The sequence below is a fragment of the Ambystoma mexicanum genome, chromosome 2p (genome assembly GCF_040938575.1).
Source record: "Ambystoma mexicanum isolate Mex_15411 chromosome 2p, UKY_AmexF1_1, whole genome shotgun sequence".
Classification (NCBI taxonomy): Eukaryota; Metazoa; Chordata; class Amphibia; order Caudata; family Ambystomatidae; genus Ambystoma; species Ambystoma mexicanum.
In genome coordinates, this window is record NC_090923.1 from 1,023,390,635 (window position 1) to 1,023,411,494 (window position 20,860).

Below are 20,860 nucleotides of genomic sequence, written 5' to 3' on the forward strand. Positions count from 1 at the left end.
GCAAGTGTTTAAAGATGAAGACTGCAGGTAAGATGCTGCTGCTAATGATGTTCCTTTTGTCTCCTTGCAGGTTCTGCTTCTCCGAGGTTCGAGGGAATAGCTGGACAGGGTGAGCGTCACGTTGTAAGCTGCAAAGTAACGTGAAGCGTGTTGTCTTGCTCGGGTGTGGTTTAAATAGCCCCAACAAAATAGTCCAGGTATAGTAGTCCCTAGGCTACCACACCCAAAACACTAGACTGCATAGCTTGGTTCTTAGGAACCAAGCTATGTGGATGCCTCCATGTTGGCTGACAATACAATAAAGTAGTTCCCAAGCGCATTGTTTTTCATGGTTTATGAGCCTGGCTCCATAGGCCCCAGGAGTGTCCCCATGAGGGCTTTTGAAGAGGATGCCAGGCTCTAGAGGCCCGAGTCCTGACTCCACCTGGCCAATGGGTTTGCCAGAGGGGGGTTTTGGGCGAGGGTCGTGACAGTTCAGCCCCAAACGAGCCCTCCAAGGAGCTACCTACATTATGTTTTGAATTTGAGCCAATCCTTTTAGAAGAATGAGGCGTCGCCTAATATCTATTCCCCGAGTAAAGACCCCACTTCTCCTAAACTTCACCAGATCGTCCCATCTGTCCCTCATATAACCATTAACAGTAACATTTCAAGTTAAAAGCTACTAGCCAGATATAAAAAGTCTATTTACCCCTCCATTCTCTGCATGAACACAACACACCATTATCAATCACCAATGGCTAGTGGACATCCCACTCCGGTTTCCATTTTCCTTCCTGTTTTATATAGTCCATTACATTGGAATATCAAAACAAATGATGCACAAGCAACAAAGCCTGCAATATTCAAGTTATTGCATGGGTAGCCCTCAGTAACCATTCAATCAGTGCAATATGCTGTTCTGCGCACCCTACATGCAACTAGAACATCTCTTGGACAAAGAATTCAAAATTGACACTGCGCCCAAGGCACGCAAACTCACTAGCTCTACCATTTCATGCACCTGCCAGCTTGCAACACTTCAGTCCATTTCTCTTGCTGTGTAGAGCAGAGACTGGAATAGATGGAAGGCAGGATGAAGGGAGACCAAGCAATTTGTACAATAGTCACAAGGGTGGGTAACCTGCACATACTGAAACCTCTAGTCCCACTTTGTTTGGACCTAGACATGCAATAGAAAGCCTGACCAGAATCGGGATGTATCCTTCCCCGCTTACAGCCATAACAAAGTGTTTGCAGAATGTTGGTGGGAAAGCCCACATAGCACTTTGCAAATACCTTCCAAAGAGTCACAGCTAAATAGCAACAGAAGCAGTCTTGGCTCTCACTTGACGTGCAGATAGACATTCTGGAGAAAGGATTACCAGCCACATAGAACAACCAATCAAAAACACCCAAGAAACCCCACTGGGCACAGATCAAATTTACTAGTGGCCTTTATCCCCACAAAATAAAACAAAACATTTTAACAAATCAAATGAAATCTGAAGGGAGGAATTGGATATGAAGGAAGGGATTGCGTTGTTCAAGAGTAGGAGTTTTTTGGTTGGAGGTATTGGATAGACTGAGTATCATATTCAGTCTATCCAATACCTCCAACCAATTGCTATGACAAGGATTCTGAATAGTCATCCTAGTGCAGAAGGTGCTGGGCGGAGCTCCGAGCTGCTTCACCAGCAGCACTGCAGCCCTAGAAGAGCAAGTGGCTTGCATAACTTTCAGCTGCCTCTGGCATTAAAGCTATGGTTTCTGTAGCAATATGTGGGATCTCATTGAAGAGGATCTAAATTAACACAGCAGAGATCCTGCGTTCTCCTTACCGCAGCTGCCAAGGATGACAATGATGGGGTCCCAAATGTTAAACTGCTCATACATACCCGTTAGCCACATCACCATAAGCGCCAAACCATAGGACAGGAATGTTGACCTTCCTTCGTAGCCCAAACCCCCAAAAGAATTGCTGCAGGATCATTTTCAGACGATCTGCTTCTCTGCACCGTGTGGCAATGGAAAACTATGAATAGGTTCATACAGCCTGTCCCTACAACTGCCCACCTTACCACCGCTAAAAGGTTTCCTATTAATTCCAGACAGTCAGTTTATTCTCAGCTGCCTTTCTCATTGTCCAGCTCAAATACCGTAATTCCTTGGTGTTTGCAGCTTAACTTCCATGGCGCCAGACCACTACAATCTAAGCACGTGCAAGGTCATTGTAATCTCAACTGTGTCAATGAGAGGCAGCCCATTCTCTGGTGCAGGGATCTGAGGGGATGGGGGGCTGTCGGAAACTGGCTCCCTTTACTCTTTTCTGCTCAAATTCCCTTGCGCAGCAAATGGCGTATGGGTGGTCTATCTTGCACTGCTCTCCTGCTATAGCACTCGTTACTCCTTTGAGGTCCTTTTTCCGCACGTTTGTAAAAGTAGCCAACAAAGAGGACTGATGGTAGTCCAGACACAAACCAACTGTTAACCTCTTAAAATGTCCAGGAATGCTTATTTACATACTGTTACAATAAGGATCCAGTTACACTTGACTACAATTCTAATGCACTCTAGCTTAGGCCCTCAGAAAACAAACACTCATCAAAATTCTCTGCAGCGGTCACATTTTCTTCAGCATTCATAGATGACCGAAAGGCCAAAATTCAGTCAGTCACTACGGACTGGCACAAAGGGAATCAAAGTCTCTCATTCTCACAGACTAACACAAACTGTCCCAGTCTTAGAGGGAAGAAATACACATTGGCAGTCGAAGCATCTGTGCCTCATGGTTTAGTTTCCGCCAGGGATGACATCTAGCTTCCTCCTCAGCTCTATTGTGAGTCAGCATGAGGAGTAAAGGACCCTGCCAAAAGCTCATTTTCCACGATTACTCACTGGTAGAAGCTCCACTGCTACAAGCACCTCTGAATGAAGGCGTACAAGCTGTATAAAGCTTTGTGCAAGGTTCCTCTAAAGGGGCCAGCGCTCCCGATTCAAAAGAGGTAGCCCCTCCCAAATGGGGGCCCCTTTCTCTGAGTCTCTATGGGCGTTATCCAATGAGATTTAGTAGTGTGAGGAATTAAACCTGCCAAAGCCCTTCACTAACTACCACAATGTGAAATCAATGGGAATACAATACACAGTAGCGTCCTCCAGGACCTGTGACAACAGAAGGTGGCTCAAGAATCAAAACAAAGTTTAGTTCTAAACCTCTTTGGATGGAAGCTAGGCATTGCTTTGTCACCCATCAGTCTCTATTAGGCACCAGAAGAAAAAGAAGTTGAACAAAAGACGTATCTTGCAATCCGACAGGCAAGCCGGCAGTGAGCAACACTAAAGCACAGATATCTCTCGGGACACAGAGCTTGGGGTTTTGCAATTATACTGGTGTGGCAGCTGGTGATGAAAGTGCAAAGCCTTGCAAATCGCAGGAATAGAAATGCCACCTCACACCTTTGAGCAGTAGCCAGCAAACACATGGACTTTGTATCCGAAGACGTGTCACCAATGGGGCACAGGGAAGCAAAACCTTCAATCTCAAGCACAGTTCTCCAAATAAGGCCATCTGACATGGTCACTGCCTCACAATGCATCATGCATGGCCTGTGAAACTACACTCAGCCTACCACTACTTCAGTTCCATATTACAAATGTTTCACGCTGCAAAGCATTTATACTCTGCACCTACCACCATTCCCATCCCAGAGTTTTACAATCTCAAAAGGCACTGCCAGTAAACCTGAAATTCACTTGCTTCCCACGTCAGCCTCTACCTCTCTCACCCGTCGCCACTTAATACACACGAACAACCATTCACTACTGAGCCCTGCCAATTTCTCCGACCATCCAATTACAACCACACTTCAAACTTCCACTCTAGATTCTTAGTCCGTCCGTGTACCATCTTCAATAGTACAGCCCATCCACCTAACCACCCTCACCTGTAATCACGCACGCTGCACCTAGTCTAGCCCAATCACCCCATTGTTGAGATGAGCGCCCTCTTGCCGTACCACCCGAGGACAGGAAGCAGGGCACCTTCTTTATGTTAATACACTGGGATTGCAGCGGAAGGGGGGTAAACATGCTTTAACAGTACCTCCTCTACCGTGGTATGCACAGATGGCTATCAACACACAGACTTCAGGCCAAAGGATGACCAGAATCATTTTAAGATTCGTTTAACCAACAATAATCGCACGCCTGCTGAATTACCGGGACCGAGATGCGATCCTACAAGTGGCGAGGGCCTCCGGCCAGATAACATACAACGGCTACAAGATCGCGTTCTACCCCGACTACACCAAGGTCTTCCAGAAGGTCCGCCAATCTTTTGACTCGGTCAAAAAGAAACTTCACTCGCTCTCTATCAAATATGCTTTATTCTTCCCAGCATCGCTTAAAGTCCACTATGAGAGCACCACTCATCTGTTCTACACACCCAAAGATGCATGGGACTGGCTGGAAACCCAAGTTCTCACGGGTTCCAGAGCGAGGCGCACGCCACCAGGACCACCCACACAGAGGCCCCGGTCCGACCGACCATCGCCCCCTCAGTCTCCGAACAACGCAGACAACGACGTGACGGGGACCCCCACCGAAAAGGGGTAAGGACCACGCAACGGGGGGACTAATCTGCAACGTAATAACATGGGCGCGCTCAACTAGCGGCCGCCGCCCATGATGCGGCGCAGGCACCATCACAGTCAGGGTTATCCCGAGGAAGTTCACCAAGTTATAAGTTTGTTCACCAAGTTGTAAGTTCAATGTTTAGGCAACAGGTGCTCCCAGTTGGGGGAGAGGGGGGGGGGGAGGAGGGAGTACGGGGTTGGGGGGGAGTTTTGGGGACTCATGGAAACGGAATCACGAGACAAGAAGGCTGGAAAACGACGAGTACAGGCAATGTAAACGAACACTGTTTTTGCCCAGGACCGTGGACGCAACAGTCTGCCAGTCATCAGGCACTTCAATGCGAAGCAACCCCTGGATGTTTCCTCTGAGAAGAGACCGACATAGGCTCCCAAGAAAGGCACAACTGCCACTAATCCTCCCAGACACCCCAACAAGAGGACTCGCGCAGACAGGATGAACTCCAACAAGGTGACAATACTGTCCTGGAACGTCAACGGCCTCGGCTCCAGCATAAAGCCGAGACTGGTGCTCCAGTACCTAAACCGACACTAACCGGACATTGCCCTCTTAAAAATGAAACACCTAGTAGGCACAAACAGCAACTTTTTCAAAAGATCCAATTACTCGAATGTTTACCATGCCGGATTCACGAAAGGTGCTAGGGGCACGATGATACTCATTAATAAGAGAGTCCCTCCCCAGGTGAGGAAGATCAGAGCGGACCCCCGGGGTCGCTATGTACTGTTGCTAGCAGATATCTGGGGCGAGAAGTGGGGCCTGGCAGCGATCTATGCCCGCCCCCATGCTGACGAAAGAACTCTCTCCAAACTACAGAGCTTGGTCCTGGAAGAAGAGGCTGATACGTGGGTGCTTGGAGGGGACTTTAATGAAGTCAAGAACATCGCAGTCGATAGAACCCATAGGAAACCTGGAACACGCCCCACCTCCACACCGCTTGCCGCGTTCGCCGAGGCCGTGGGATTGGCGGACACATGGTGCTCACTCCATGGAGACGAGGCAGGGTTCTCCTATTCGGGTGTCCACAAATCGTTCTCCAGGATTGATTACGCCTTCATCCCCCGCAATATGACCCATAGGCTTCTCGACGCCGAATTCCTCGCAAGAGGAATTTCGAACCATTCCCCGCTCCTAACTGTTAAAAACTCATGCCGCCGCCCGGATCAGAACTGGCGCCTCAACGCATACCATCTCCGTCTTCCTGAAATTGCGGAGGAGCTGGAAAGAAAGACAGCGGAATATTTCGAACTCAAATGAAGGCTCCGTGGACTGCCCGATTTCGATCTGGGAGGCGTACAAAACAGTCCTCCCTGGGGAGGCTATCTCTGCGGTTTCCGCCTACCAACAACGCCAAGTCCAGAAAGTCAGGGAAGCAGAAGCACGCGTCTTGGGAGTGTGAACGACAAATCCTAATACACAACACCCAAGAAGCAAAGGAGGCGATGCTCACGGCGCAAGACGCCCTCAGCAACTTATCTCTAGACAGTGCACGAACTGCTCACCAATTAGTCAGGAGCCAAATATACGAACGGGGTGACAAGGCTAACAAGACTTTGGCCTGGTTGGAGAGACGCAAACTAAGCAGAGGACACGTAAAGGCAATCAGATCTCCAGATGCACCACTGTTGACAGAAGACTGATATTGTCGAGGCATTCGCAACCTACTACAAAAACCTCTATACCCCACCCACTGGGAACCCACCAATTGAACCCTCACGCTACCTCGACCAAATTGAGCTCCCGATACTCCCACAGCACCAATCAGATCTCCTGAATGCTGATAACACCGACAAGAGGCGCTAGCACAGCTCCAACCTGGGAAAACCCCGGGCCCCAATGGGTTCCCAACAGAGACATGGAAATGCCTTGGTGGCATGTTACCTACCCACATGCATTGCATGTTCCTATGCAGCAGAGAACTGGGAGCTCTCCCCCCAGACCTCAGGAAGGCACGCATAGTTGTCATACACAAGCCCGGGAAACCCCCAGAGGAATGCGCCTCCTATCGTCCGATATCCCCGATTAATGGCGAAGCAAAGGACCTCGTCAGAACACTAGCTAACCGACTACTGCAGGTGATTGAGAGCCTCGTCCACCCAGACCAATGTGGTTTCATGCCTAATAAATCAACTCGAATGAACTTACGTAGAGTCCAATTGGCGCTGTCCAGGGCATTGGAAATTCCAGCCCCACTGGCCCCCCTGGCGGTGGACTTTGAAAAGGCATTTGACTCTGTGGGGTGGGATGCCCTGTGGGAGATCATGGCTAGGATGAATCTGGGGCAGACATTTATATCATGGGTAAAACTCCTATATGCATCCCCGGAGGCCACGGTGAGGGTGAACGGCAGGTCCTCCAAAACATTTCCCTTGGGTCGGGGCACGAACCACTAATGATCGAGCTTAGAGCTAATACCACCTGGACTGGTTTCGTTTGGCAGGGTGGGGGTGAAGACCGCCTTTCACTCTATGTGGATGACCTCCTCCTATACCTCGGTAACCTGAGCATATCGTGCCCGGCTGTCTCCTCATTCTCAGGGAATATCAGTACTTTGCGGGCCTAAAGGTTAATGATGCCAAGACCATATTCTTCCCGATTCAGGGTGGTGAGTCGGCGATCCCGGAGACCTGCCCATACCATGTCTCTATCAGGGATTTTAAATACCTGGGTATACGGCTTGACCCGACGCTTGATGGGTTCCTCTGACTTAACCTACAACCTGTAATTGAGCGGTTCAACAGAGACACCCCCCCATTGGCAATCACTTCCCCTATCGCTAATGGGCCGAGCCGCGCTATTCAAAATGATGACCCTCCCCAGACTGTTGTACGTTCTCCAGAATGCCCCACTCCCCATCCCCCGTGAAACCTTCGCACTCATCGACAAGAACCTGCGCACACTGCTATGGGGTGGGAAACAATCCAGGATCGCCCTTGATACGCTCCAGAGATCGGTGTGGGGGTGGGGGGCATCGGTTTACCCTGCATACGCACCTATTACCTGGCCACACAGATAGGAGTAGTGAATGACTGGATGCACGCGGACACCACACTACCACACACCCGTATAGAACTGGAGACCATGGCCCCGCTAACACCGCTGCAAATCCTCTATGCCACCCACAATCAACTCCCGGCGCTGCCCAAAATGACCCACCACATCCGTCGTGCCTGGCGGGACGCACACAAACTAATCAGCGGGAAAGGACAGCCAACACTGACACAACCCATATGGCACAATGCGCTCCTCCCGGAACTAGTGAAAATGGGTTCCTTTGGCCACTGGCAGCAAAAGGAATACACACACTAGCACAGGTGATACAAGGGGGTCGCCTCCTGAGTTTTGAGACCAATTCGACCTGGCACCCATGGACCGGTTTCGGCATGCGCAACTGTCCCACGCCATCCACACCCAATTCCCCGACACGACGATCATACCCCCCTGCTCTCCCATTGAGACCAATATAGTCCCGCAGCGCATCTCTTCTAAGGTCACCTCCACTCTCTATCAGGCCCTTAACTCGTTTGGGGCTGCACAGCTCGATGGGCTCAAGGCAAAGTGGGAAAGGGATGTGGGTCCCCTGGAACCTGAAGATTGGGTGGAGGCATTAATGTCCCCTAGAGAAATTGGTATAGAATCTAAGCTTAGACTAATACAGCTGAGGATCCTTCATCGCTCATTCCCCTCACGCACCAAAATGGCCAGATGGGGTGGAATAGAAGACGGGACATGTGTACGATGCAAAAAAGAACCCGCCACCTTCTACCATATGATATGGGACTGCCAGGTGATACAGGCCTTCTGGGTGGACTGTGTTAACACAATCTCAGCCGCTCTGGCGACACCAATCCCTAAGGATCCCAAGATGGTACTCCTGGGCATCGGGGCGGGGGGGAGTAGACTTGTCTAAATACAAGAAAATGTTTTTGACAATTGGAGTAATGAGCTGGACAGGTGCGCAGCCTCAGAGCGCCGGATCTATAACGCACTGGGCTGTCCCCGTAAATTTGAAAAAATATGGGGTAAATGGCTCGGCGCTAGCTGAGACCTGCGGGTGGGGGTGCATCAGCAGCACGGTTAGCATTGTTTGCCTGCATTGGCCTATTGCCAAATTGCCTTCGTCATTTGTATGCTGCTGATTCATGTCTCGTTTATGTTCATTTCTTTATGTTATGTTGCTTAAACTCAATAAACAGTTATAAAAATAAAAAAAAAAGATTTGTTTAACCATTTCAGTGGCATTTTGAATGGTTTGAACCTTTTCGGATAATTCAGTTTCTCTGCCTGCACTGGCACTAATGATTATATATTCTAATGGGAACACTACGTCTGTGCTTTCTATTAATATATCCGTCATTTGATTTACCTCCCATTCTTACCCCCACTCTCTATTAGAGTACTTATTTATTATGGTTTCATAATAAATCAGAATGCATGGAAGCCACTTGATAATTTTCTTCTGGTATACTCCATTTCACAAACAAAATCGACACATTTTCTTTCTCTCTTCTCTGCAATCCTTTATTTTTTGAGCCATCTGACTTTATACGAGATTGTCAGACATATGCAGCCTTTGCCCCCCCTCTCCCCTTGTGCATGGTCAGGATTTTTCTACAACTGTAACCAGACCTTCGTACACCTTTGTATGATAAGGATCTTGTTTTAAAGCTTTTTCTTATAACTGACTTCATTGAGAGGAAAGGAAAATCAGGAATTTAAACCCCTGCCCAAACCGGGATATCTAGTCACGGAAAGCAAGACTGGCAGACTGCTCAGTCTCCAGACAACTAACATTTTTGAGAGGTACAATGGGAGGGTGGGATAGGTGGATGGTGTACAGCAACAAAAAAGTGCTTCTACCAGATAATCGGCCACTGGGATTAGGAGGAAGACAGGCTATAGCTATGCCAAACATTCACAAATAGCCCTGTTGTGTTGTTAATCTGTTTTAGACGTTGTGCAAGATTCAATCACATCGAACACAGAGCATTCTAAAGGCTGCCACCATCCCCTCCATTAGACCAACAGCCACACAACCAAGCTGGACTTCTTAGCAGGAGTCTTCACAGTCAAAGAAGGGCTGATATTGGCTAATTTGTTTGTGGAGCAAAGACACCTAGCAGTACATAAGAGTTCCAATCACACCTAGGCTGTACCAAAAAGGTCCTCTTCTATGCTCTAAAGGTTATGGTTTACCACTTTCAAACATTTTGCATAATTCTTGCATTTCACATTTCAACATGGCTCTGCAGGCCATAGCCTGCTTCATCACCATCTTCACTGTACAATCTTGCTGGCTACAAATTCATGAAGGCAAATAAGTGGAATGCCCATACCCCTGAACAAATATCTTCTTATTCCAGACCCCTCTAAGCTCTTAGGCAGAAAAGTAGTTTCCTCCCAAGCTTCACATCACTTGCTCAGAACCCTGGAATGAACTTAAATGCTGCCATGCAGATTTACAGAGTGATGTCATGCCCATACCCATCTTTATAACATACCCATCTTTATAACAAAAACACCCATTAATTCCACAGCCAGCTCCACATTAGTGTATGCATCTTAAAGTTGCAGCACTAGATTTGGGTCAGACAATACTGCATTTAGAGAACCAGGCAGATTGAACTACTACTCCGGCCATTTCGTGGAAAATGAGAACCCCAAAGCTTCGGATCGTACCTATCGTGTTCTTTGTCACTGGAAGAAAAAAAAACACGAGACATCACATTACAGCGCAGAAGCTTCAACTAATTCTAAGACTTCATGTGCCCCCTCCCCACTCAAAAGGATAGAAGTGGTACCCATGAACATACAAACACTTTTGTAGGTGCTACTGACTTTAGGAAAACAAAAATCTCTCTAAGAGTGAGCTGTCAGCATGCCATCAAACGGACATTAGCCAAAACCAAGCACTGAACCAGACAGAGAAACTATATCAACCCAAATCAAGACTGTTCTGAGAGAACATCAACCACTCTAGACTTCTATGTATCAACATCAAGGTGGATGCACGCTGATATCCAACTCGGCCAAGACTGCGCTATATCATCAGTAAGGCTGTTTAAGCCGGGATCAACCAAAGCCTAGCATGCCAAATGCCATTAGAAAGATGTTGTAAGGAGAGATCACCCCCAAACCATCAGGACGACTCCTCAAGTCGCTATCAGCTTAAAACTAGGCTGCCTTTTGCCACCAGTGAGACACCATGAGTACAGACAAACCTCAGTAAAAACCACCCTGCGCAGTCAGCAAGACATGGAAAGCAGTCATGAACAAAAGCCAAAACACCATATGCGATTAGCAGGTTTCTGCAAAAGGAAATGCTTCAAGTGGCCAGGGCTGCCTTATTGCCTTAGCAAGACATAAGCAGAGATACTCCTAGAACGAATTTCATTGACGGGTTATCACCCAGTAGGCAGGAGCTACCCTTAAAGAACAAGGAGCTAGCAAACAAGGTGCTGAAAATCCAACTTTTACACGAGGTGCAAACTTTAACTTTGTGTCCATCAAATACAACCCATGATGCTTTAAATGTCTTCTAGATGCCTCTTAATGCTTCTTTGTACACATTCCCAAATACAGAGAGTTCACGTCACAGTGGTATGTTGGTATGTTTGTATGGCACCATTGGCCTCGTGAGCAAAAATAATAGCTCCCGGTAGCTGTGGGCGTCAAGCGAACCAGGCTCTCCAGACTTAGCTTTAAAATAGCAGCTACCAGGAGCTATTTTTGCTCCCCCAAACTCGCTGGCGTTTTCAAAATAAAAAATAAAAAAGGTATGTCTCAATATTGAGTGTTTGAGAATGTTAATACAGAAGAATTAGGAGACAATCTAGTACACATTTAAACATCAATGAATAATACATAATGCCAAAGCATAAAAGTGTGCATCTCATGTGGAAGTTACATTAATAGTGCACTGTGTACACTCTTCCGTGGCTCCCCAAAAGTATCTCCTGCTTACTGGGTGTTGCCAGATACCCTGCAGCTAGCTTTAACTCATTCTCATCGAAGCTTAATTTTTAACCATGTTCTGGTATCTAAGAAAAGCCAGTACTCTTGCAGGACAAAGAGGAGTCACACGTCAAATAGACCTGGCTCAACCTTTCATCCTTCTCTGTATGATACAGCAATGACACGGTTATTGACTGTATTAAACACAAGAATTCATGTAAATCAAATACAAGAATTCATGTAAGACCAAAAATGTGAAATGCTGGCTGGGAAAAAGTCAATCACAAGTCAAGTGTGCTAGACTCAGCCTCCCATTCTTCGAGGCGATAGAGTGAGTACCAAAGGGATGGCTAATGTAAATTGAAGGGCTATGATGATCATTATCTGGTGTACCCTTGTGAACACTAAACTTTCGGATTTTCTTGCAATGAAAGATAAACTGCTGCAAAACGTAAGAAGATTTCAAGGCAGCATACCTTTTCGATGCTAGAAGACCAGGAGCATTGACCGTGCGCCTGAATTAGCCTCCAATCCCTAAAGGCAATAAAAGGCGTACAAGAGAACTGGATACTTTTAAACTGGATTGTGATGCATTCTGAAGAGGTACAACCTCCAAGTGACATTCTAGTCGCTGCTTCAAGAGGCTATATGATGCAGTTCACTAAAGACACTTATGAACAGTGCTTTTGTGTACCGCTATAAGACAATAAGGATCTTTGGACATTTTGGCGACTGGCACTGCGGTTTTGGAAAGCAAGCTGTCGGGTGACACACACGGTACAGTTACATTATGTACAGGTGCAAGTTACAAAATGCAAGATTCATATTAAATAGATGCAAAAGCAAGATACTTAACCCCCCCTTTATTTAAATACAGGGTGAGTGGGCAGAGGCGCATGGACCCCTTCATGCTTCCCAGACACTGAGCATGCTGTGGCACGAAGTGAACAAACAGGAGGCTTAAAATCAGGACTGGGGCAGTGTAAGTGAAGAATACACGGACACTGATGTTGCCAATGCAAAGAGATCCAAAGGCGAGGGTCACATGGGTGAGTACGAAAATTATTCAGGTACTGATAAATTCAAGTCAATGTGGAGAGAGGAGAGGCTCAGTCAGGTATGCAGTCATAACTTCATATTTTAATATTAATCAAAAAACATCATAATAGCGCAGAAATCCATGATATATTCACACAATAACATCCATAAAAATCATTCAATTCTTTTTTAATATAGGTACAGGCAGAATTTACTAAAGATTATTGCATGGTGTATTCAAGATAACTTTGTTTCATTGCCAACCAACTCACACATTTCGATCCCAAATGGCTGCCTTTACCCTAATTTCTTTGAATTTGACAGCTAAATTCTCAGTCGGTGAGCAACAGCACCATATCTCAATAAGAACCCCAATCACTTTAAGCCAAGGTTAAAGAACTTGCTGCCAGTCACCACAGCCTTTATGATGCAAACTCTAGATAGAAGTTACAAGTAGTCATCAATTTCCGAGTGGTAAGTGAGAAGGCCCAACTCATAGGAAATGGCTTCCACAGGGACCGACTGAGACAACCCCAAGCACGTTCTCCATAGTTTGCCTTCTAATCATTTTAACCACATTGTCTCTTTGGCCATGTAAACCTCTAGCCCATACAAAATAAATGAAACTATACATGCCTTGTATAACTGCAACAGGCCGTCAATCGATTGGCCACCCGTCTTTAGTATGAATGACCCAATCGCCTTAAACTTAGTGGTGGCTTTATTCATTATATTCTGAGAAAGGGCCACCTTATTCAGATTGTTATGCACATGCCAAGGTACAAGTTGCTGGAGACCTCTTCCTCACCCCCGATCCCCAAAGATATTCTTTACTTTTTTTATATTCTATTAGCTTTAATAGACAAACTTAGTTTTAGTTTGATTTATAAATCAGATTATGATCAATCGAGAAATAGCCCAGCGCTGTTAAGCTATGCTGAAGTCCTATCGCAATATCATCTCCGCAATGTCATCCGCATACGATAGCCAGGCTATTTGATGCTGAAAAATATGCAGAGGAGAAGTGTTGTATTTTTTTTTTAAGACTCCTGTTCAGCAGTATAAATGTTAAACAATACAAGTGCCATGGTACAACCCCGTATTAGGCTGTGATTTCACTCATGAGGCCTTCTTGATGCAACCTTATTTGAACCCAGTTATCAGTGTAAAGGGCCTTTACAAACTTGCTCTATACCTGCGGTTATCTTCCTTCAAAGACCCTGCAGAGGAAAGTGAAACGTAGTAGGGGGAATGTCTGCAGAACATAAATCCGATTCTCAATGTTCACTGGACTGGGTAGGCTAAAGAAGAGGTGGTACAAAAGGGTTAGCCATCACCCCATTACAAAGCTGCATCACTTGGACAAACCTGGAAAACTTACAGCTCCATTTGAAAAATGCCTTGCCCACCACACGATTTCTAACTGGATATTGTTGCCAGCCAAATCATGGAAAAACCTCAGAGTTGTCTCCCGGTCTGAACGTTTGTCATTGGATGCTTAGCTGTTCTCTGCTGGAACTCATTCTGTATTGTGGTGCAACTGTCACTTATTGTGGAATCAGTACCATCCCCTACTGAATATAGGCACATTGTTAATAATCTTTTTTCTTGTCATCCAAACTGGAAACTGCTTCTCCCAAGCCAGTGCCATTACCTCTCCTTTTATGAACCTGTGCTGCGCATTCTAGAGTATGTATACTGCTCAGTCATAAGCGTATTACATTCCCTTCACAAACCTGAGGTGTCTCCTTTTGTGCCTGTTTTCTCCCCCTTTTCTGGAGCATGTGTGCCGCCCCAATCTCTTTGCAGACCCTCTTCCCCACTGAGTTTGCGTTCTACCCCCCCACCATTTAGGTGTAACCTTATAGTATTGGATTGACCCATATTCTCATAGTAATAGTTTCTATTTGTTTATGTTTGCAAGACAATTGGTGAAGCTGCAAAGAGTGAAGCGGATTTTATACAGAGTAGTATTTGTAAACCTGATTGGAGCGTCCCCACCAGCAATTAATGCTGGGAACATATCCAATGGTAAAAAGAAAAGTTGCACAAAGATGTTTTGCACTGATGATATTAAGGTTTAATGCTCAAATACCCTTTTCATTTGGAGTTTAAAAAATTAAAAAAGGGATTGCCTTATGGTTCCCTGAACCCAAGTCTTGATTTTTTTTTTACCTAGAGAATATAAATGTATTTGTGCAAGACACACGTACACCAGATTAAAAAACGATAGAAATTTAAAGTGCATATTTATTTTAAGAGCAATATATTCTTAGTTATTCAAAGGAAGGCACACAAATACAGAACTATTCATATTTCTTACAGCCACAGACAAGCCACCAAACCAATGTAAAGTCCCTCATATTTGGTGAAAAGAAAGTTGTAATCTTCAAGGGTTTTTTAAATACCCTTCTTATTTTTCAAGCACATTTCTTTTTCCGCAGTTTTCAAAATGTGGGCAAATTGAAATGTTTTGACATAACCAGCCTTTATTTCGTGCCCACTGTTCATCAGGGTTACCAGCCTTTTCTTATATCATGCGAGGACAGTCAGTTACAAATGATCTGCAGCTACTGGTCTATTTTACAAACTGACCAATGTTGTTGCCAAGCCCATTTTTGTAAACCTTCTCTTTCTAAATCTACCTGCCTCTCTCGGCCCTCTGCAACGAATCCAGAACAGGACTGCAAGACTTGTCCTTGGCATCAAGCCCTGGGATCATATCTCTCCAGCTCTGAAATCTATCCATTGGCTCCCAGTGGATGCAATTCAAAACCATCTGCATTGTCCACAAGGCTTTCTGGGGCCTGGGTCCAAAATACCTTCAGCTAACCCTCCATAAATACCTCCCCTCACAATCTCTTCGCTCCTCTAACTCCCTCAGGGGCAGTCGTTTTTCAAAGAAACGAGCTGGGGGTAGATCTCTGTCTTTCGCCTCCCTCTGGAATAGCCTCCCTGCCACTCTAAAACTTGAGGAGAACCATCTCCGGTTCCAGAAGCACCCCAAGACCTTCCTCTTTGCTTCTGCCTTCGCTCCCCCTCTCCCCTGCTGTTCTTTTCTCTCTTGGCACTGTGCACCAGGTAACCCTCTGTCTCCTGGGGCCTGGTACCTGCTCACCATGCTACCCTCCTGCACTGCCTCCTGGTCACCCCTTGTTCTGTGGACTGTATCTGTGCCCATACAGCCCTCACACCCCCCCCATTTTCTTCACTTATCAGACTTACCCAGTCTCCCGTCGTAAACACAGCACTTGCCACCAGCTGGCTGCACTACCACCGTTTATTGCCTCCATTATCTATTTATTTTATTTATTGTATTTATCTGTTATCCTTTGTCGCTGTACTCTCCCCCTTCCGGGCACTTTTCCCCCTTTCCCTTGCGCGTTCTCAATGTCACTGGGCCTAGTAAGATCACTGTTGTGTTTCTCCCCTGTTCCCCTCCCTTGCCGGGCTCTGAAACACTTGTGTATGAGCTCAATCAAATAAAATATATCATTAAGATCTCCTTAGAAGCGCAGTAGTAAAGGCACTTTTGACTACAGCAGACTATAACTTTCATGATTCTCAGAGATTGTAATTTTCTAATCCCTTGTTTTAACAGACAGGATTGCAATAAGGTGATTAAAAGGCCCAATACTTTACAACCCACACTCACTGGGAGGAAATCCAATTGAATCTCGCCAACACGGACACCAGAATTGTTTTGCATGCCATTCAATGGCCATGTGTTTTAGATGGACAAATTGCAACAGTCTCTCCAAGTGTTCACTGGTTAAACATTACTTAGATAAATGTTACACTAGCACAGCTTCAATTTCAAACTCTTGAGTCAGTCACACACCAACCTAAAAGGGGTAAAATGTAAGGCACTACAATCTGAGGCATATTGAACTGAAATGTTATCTTTATATTTGCAATTAGGCCTCAACGAAGAATTTGATTTTTCGTAATACTATCTTTTGTTCGTATACTAGTCTTGATTCAGTTTTGCAAATGACACCTACTATGGTGTTATTTATATTTGTTTTATGAATATTATATAACATCCATGTCATTTAATGATCTATATTGTGTCAGTTCTATTAAGAATTGTTCAGTTTTTGTTTGTTTCCTTACTACATATCTGTACACTCTTGTGTGTGTATTTTGCTTTCCTCTTCATTTACATCACTTTCATCATCATGCCAACGACGTTGCTACATTGTGAAGCCGACTAGGCTGCACAGGAGAAAATGCTTGCCACCTCTTAGCTGTTCTTTTAATGACTTTCATTTACAGGTAGCGTTTTCTGTTAGATGGGTTAATCAGTTTCCTTTGAAATTGTATATCGACTACTTATTTTACTTCTACCTGCTTTTTTCATCCGAGTTAGGTACAAGCTCTTTCAGTCCTCAATCACATGCCAATTAGTTTACTAGTTCGAATTTACCTTTCATAAGGTACCCGTCTGTTCTTTGATTTTGTATGTATTTTTATTTAACGTTCAAGGATGCTATTAGGACCAAAAACATTAATATATTGGTTTGAAAGCTTTCATGTTTTTCGAACATCTACTACATTTGATTTATAATTTGAGCGATACTTCATGAATTACAATTTGGTGGTGATTTTATTTGACTTCAATGAAAGAAAGTTGCAGCACGTGGCACGGATCATTGCTGATGCTAGATTTTTGTTTTTCAGATTATTGCTCCAAAAGATGGCGTCTGGTCCACAAGAGTAGAGCACTGTTTGCTCATTTTCTGTGTAAAATCCCACATTTGGAATTATTCTTGTATATCTACGATTGATCTCTTGGTCTTTGGAAAAATTACCGTTTCCTCATTTACTGCAAAGGCACCTTAATTTTTTAACAATGCTTCATTAAAAAACCTCCACCAGTTAACTGAAATCAGGGGTTGCTTCATTGTAGTGTGCACAGTTTTACAGATGTCATCCCCATTCACAATATTGGATAGCAGTTGGCGCTAAGTACTCAGCAATTTTGAACCCTACTTGGACCCAGCCATGCAAAAAGCATGTTTTCTGATTCCTATAACTTGAGCCCGTTTAACAAAGCTTCCCAAAAGAATACTGACCTGAACCTGGGGACAGTTTTATGAGGTTCCGTCAAGGGGGACAAAGCTATATAAGCGGGGTCTGCAAAGATTACATTTCCTGTGCAATTTTTCAAAGACCACACGTTGCTCTCACCTACAGCACAAACCGATTGATGGATTTGCACCAAACCGTGGCATCTAGTTTAATTCTCAACAGTTTGTCGTTTTGTGAAACCTTTTTAAGTGGTTTGTTTTCAAACTGGCCAACACGTTGGGAAATCTGGGTTCATCCAGAACTATTTACATACCCTCGGTCATCTTAAGGCTGTCAAATGGCTTACCTTGAGACACAAACCCAACCAATGGATAAATATGGCCCAACCATTTTCTACAGTGATGCCAGTTTGGTGCCCATATTTTCACCGTTGGTTTACAGACACAGCTGTAAAGCTCAGTTAAAGCACGGACATACTGCAATCCTCTGGGGGTCAGTCCATCTCTATGAAAAGCGAGAAAGCCCCAGAGGGATGCATTATAGTCCCATAAAAAAAAGAACACGCCGATGAGTTTGCTCTGGGCCCACCAACTGCTATAACTGAACCCCAATGAGTGATGTTCTTAGAAACGACCCAGGTTATCACTATGAGGCCACCCTGAATCTAGCTGCATCCTAACCGTCAGAGCCTTTATTTGCCTTACTGCACCAACACTAACAAAATTCTCACCACTTCTTTCAGACTGAAACATATCACCTCCACACAAGGGTGGCCAACCGTCTCGTATTTTACAGGACAGTCCCGATGTGATGGGCTGTGTCACACATTCCGCCTACAGACTGACGGGTCAGAGTCCCAACTTTACTCCTCTCGGGCAGGATCAGCTGGCCAAAGCCTTGTCACTTGGAGCTCCAACTTTTTCCACAGAAAATTCTAAATGCAGAGAAAGGACGCTCAGGGAGGGCATGGGGCTCTTTAAAAAAGGGGTGCCCGAGGCTGCTTTAAATAGAAAATATAAACAATGATCGTGTGAGCCTCAAAACAATATTTTTACTCTAAGGGGCGGGAGAGACTGTATAAAAAAAAAATACTATCATTGGATTAGAGGTTGAAGGCCCAGGCACCCCATGCTAGGGGGGAGTTGACCACTAGTTTCCCTAAGGTGCTGCAAATAATTGAGAGGGGATAATGCTGCAAGGTGCGTCGTAAAAACAAAGCAGGTGATCGCATACTGCATTCTGTTTTCACTGAATACAGTTTTAAAACCTAAATGAGATTTGTTCAGGTTCACACTTGTACAAGCCATTCTAACCTTCCATTCAGGATGAGGAAAACAAAGGTAGATGTTCTAAATTCTCGGGTTGATTTATGTCATTTGTATGCTTTTAGATGCACTGCCATCCAACTAATGATTATTTAGGATTTTTACGAGATAACTGAACCTGTAGTTAAACTGTTTAAATCACAGACTTGGGTCCAGTCCCCAGTTTCAACATTTAACCAAAGTAAGCGAGTCGAGGCAAATGTTTAATCTCATTCACTGCATCTTAACTGCAAAAATTGGGATCCCCAAAAGAGATCAAGTGTATAGAAATTAGTAATAAAACACAAAAATCCTCCCTCATGGTTTGCTATACTGAGTTGCTACATGTAGAGGCCATTCATATATTATTATTACTGTGGCATGAGCGCAGACCTAGCTTCAGGAAGCAGCGGAGAACTCCCCAAGTCAGTATATTGCACACCACAACGTTATTTCTCTCTTGGTTTGCACAGGGTCACTTTTATTTTAATGTCACTGCAAAGGATACCCTACAATAGGGGTCTGCAACTTGTGGCTCTCCCAACTACTATAAGCCTTAGCCAGCATAGTCAAAGGGGAGGCATAATGGGAGACAGCCAAAAATATCTGCATGGCTTTTGCTACAGCGTGCCAAAGAAATCCAACGGTCAGAACTATTTTCATAACAGCCCTACAGTTCTGTTGTGTATGTGCTAAAATGTCTTTGCCACTATGTTACCATAAAATTGAGTATGTGGAGAAAGGGACGGATGACACTATACAGAACCGTGCAGATCACAAACTGATGCACCGCCACATCAAAAGTGTCCTGCCAAACAATGTTGTACGTTTGGCCACCATATTCTTCGAAGACTTAAACCATAGCCACTAACACCAAACGTAGCACGCCCATTCCAGTATACAACCAAATAACACCCAATTGCAAAACAGAACTTATTAACACTCACTTCTAAACCAAAGCCTAGAAACATCTTCCTAGCTAAGACCCTATAATGTAAACCTCTGCCCATTCACAGCTCAGAGCTGCATCTTCGATTAAAAAAGATAGTTATTTCCCCAAGTGTAGAACCAAATACAGCTGGCTTACATTACGACCACGATACAAGGCTACAACCTTGGAGTGACACTTTAAAATCTTGGACCTGGTTTCACCGCTTCGGACTCCAGGACACAGCACTAATCCCTCCTACTAAATAACTGACAGTTCTGCCTTCCCAAGCCTCAACATAGGGCCAATAAAACTACATCCTAACTCGTCACTGTTGCAAAACTCAGATACATATTGGCTCTTAACCGGTCACATCTTATTTCTTAAGGATAATGAGATCTGTGGTCCACCTACACGCCACGGCTCAGATTGAACGAAGTTTAAAAAAGACAAAACGTGACGGGTAATAGAGCGATAACGATCAACCCAAATATAGAAGTGAAATTATTCAGCTCTTGGCATGCCACCGTAGTCACAATCACAGCTCTTTAAGTATATTATGCGGCTGCCGGCTGCCCTCCCGACAATCCTCTTACTATTCGGGGTTCATGTCTCCTGTCAGGCGGCTACTCAGGAGATCAGGCTGCTACTGCTGCTGCTTCTTCTTGATACTTCCGGTCTCTCTGACACTTGCTGCGCGACACTACCGGTCTCTGACGTGCCAGGAACACACCACTTCCTGCGCTGGCAGGTCCGGGATGGGCCACTTCCGGTGAAGGCGTTCGCGCCGCTTCCGGTATGTAGAGGCCAGTCAGCTTTCCGGAGGCGGTGGGTCCTTGGTCATAGACAGAGAAAACGGGCTGCAACTCTGTCCTTGCCATTACGTAATGCAGCCATCATCATAAAAAGAAAAAAATAAACCGACATCTCTTATGTATTATATACTATTTCACTTTGTCATTTAACTTTG

The 20,860-nt window shown here is 45.1% G+C and overlaps 1 protein-coding gene across 1 annotated transcript in view; it reads right to left on the reverse strand.

The window, feature by feature from the left end:
• RAB1B (RAB1B, member RAS oncogene family) overlaps positions 1–20,633 on the reverse strand; it is a 243,029-nt gene extending 222,396 nt beyond the window's left edge. Inside the window, exon 1 of the mRNA XM_069644885.1 lies at positions 20,487–20,633. Coding sequence (XP_069500986.1) covers positions 20,487–20,500 — 14 coding nt within the window. The 5' untranslated portion in view covers positions 20,501–20,633. The remainder of the gene's footprint in view (positions 1–20,486) is intronic.
• Positions 20,634–20,860: the final 227 nt, after the last annotated feature.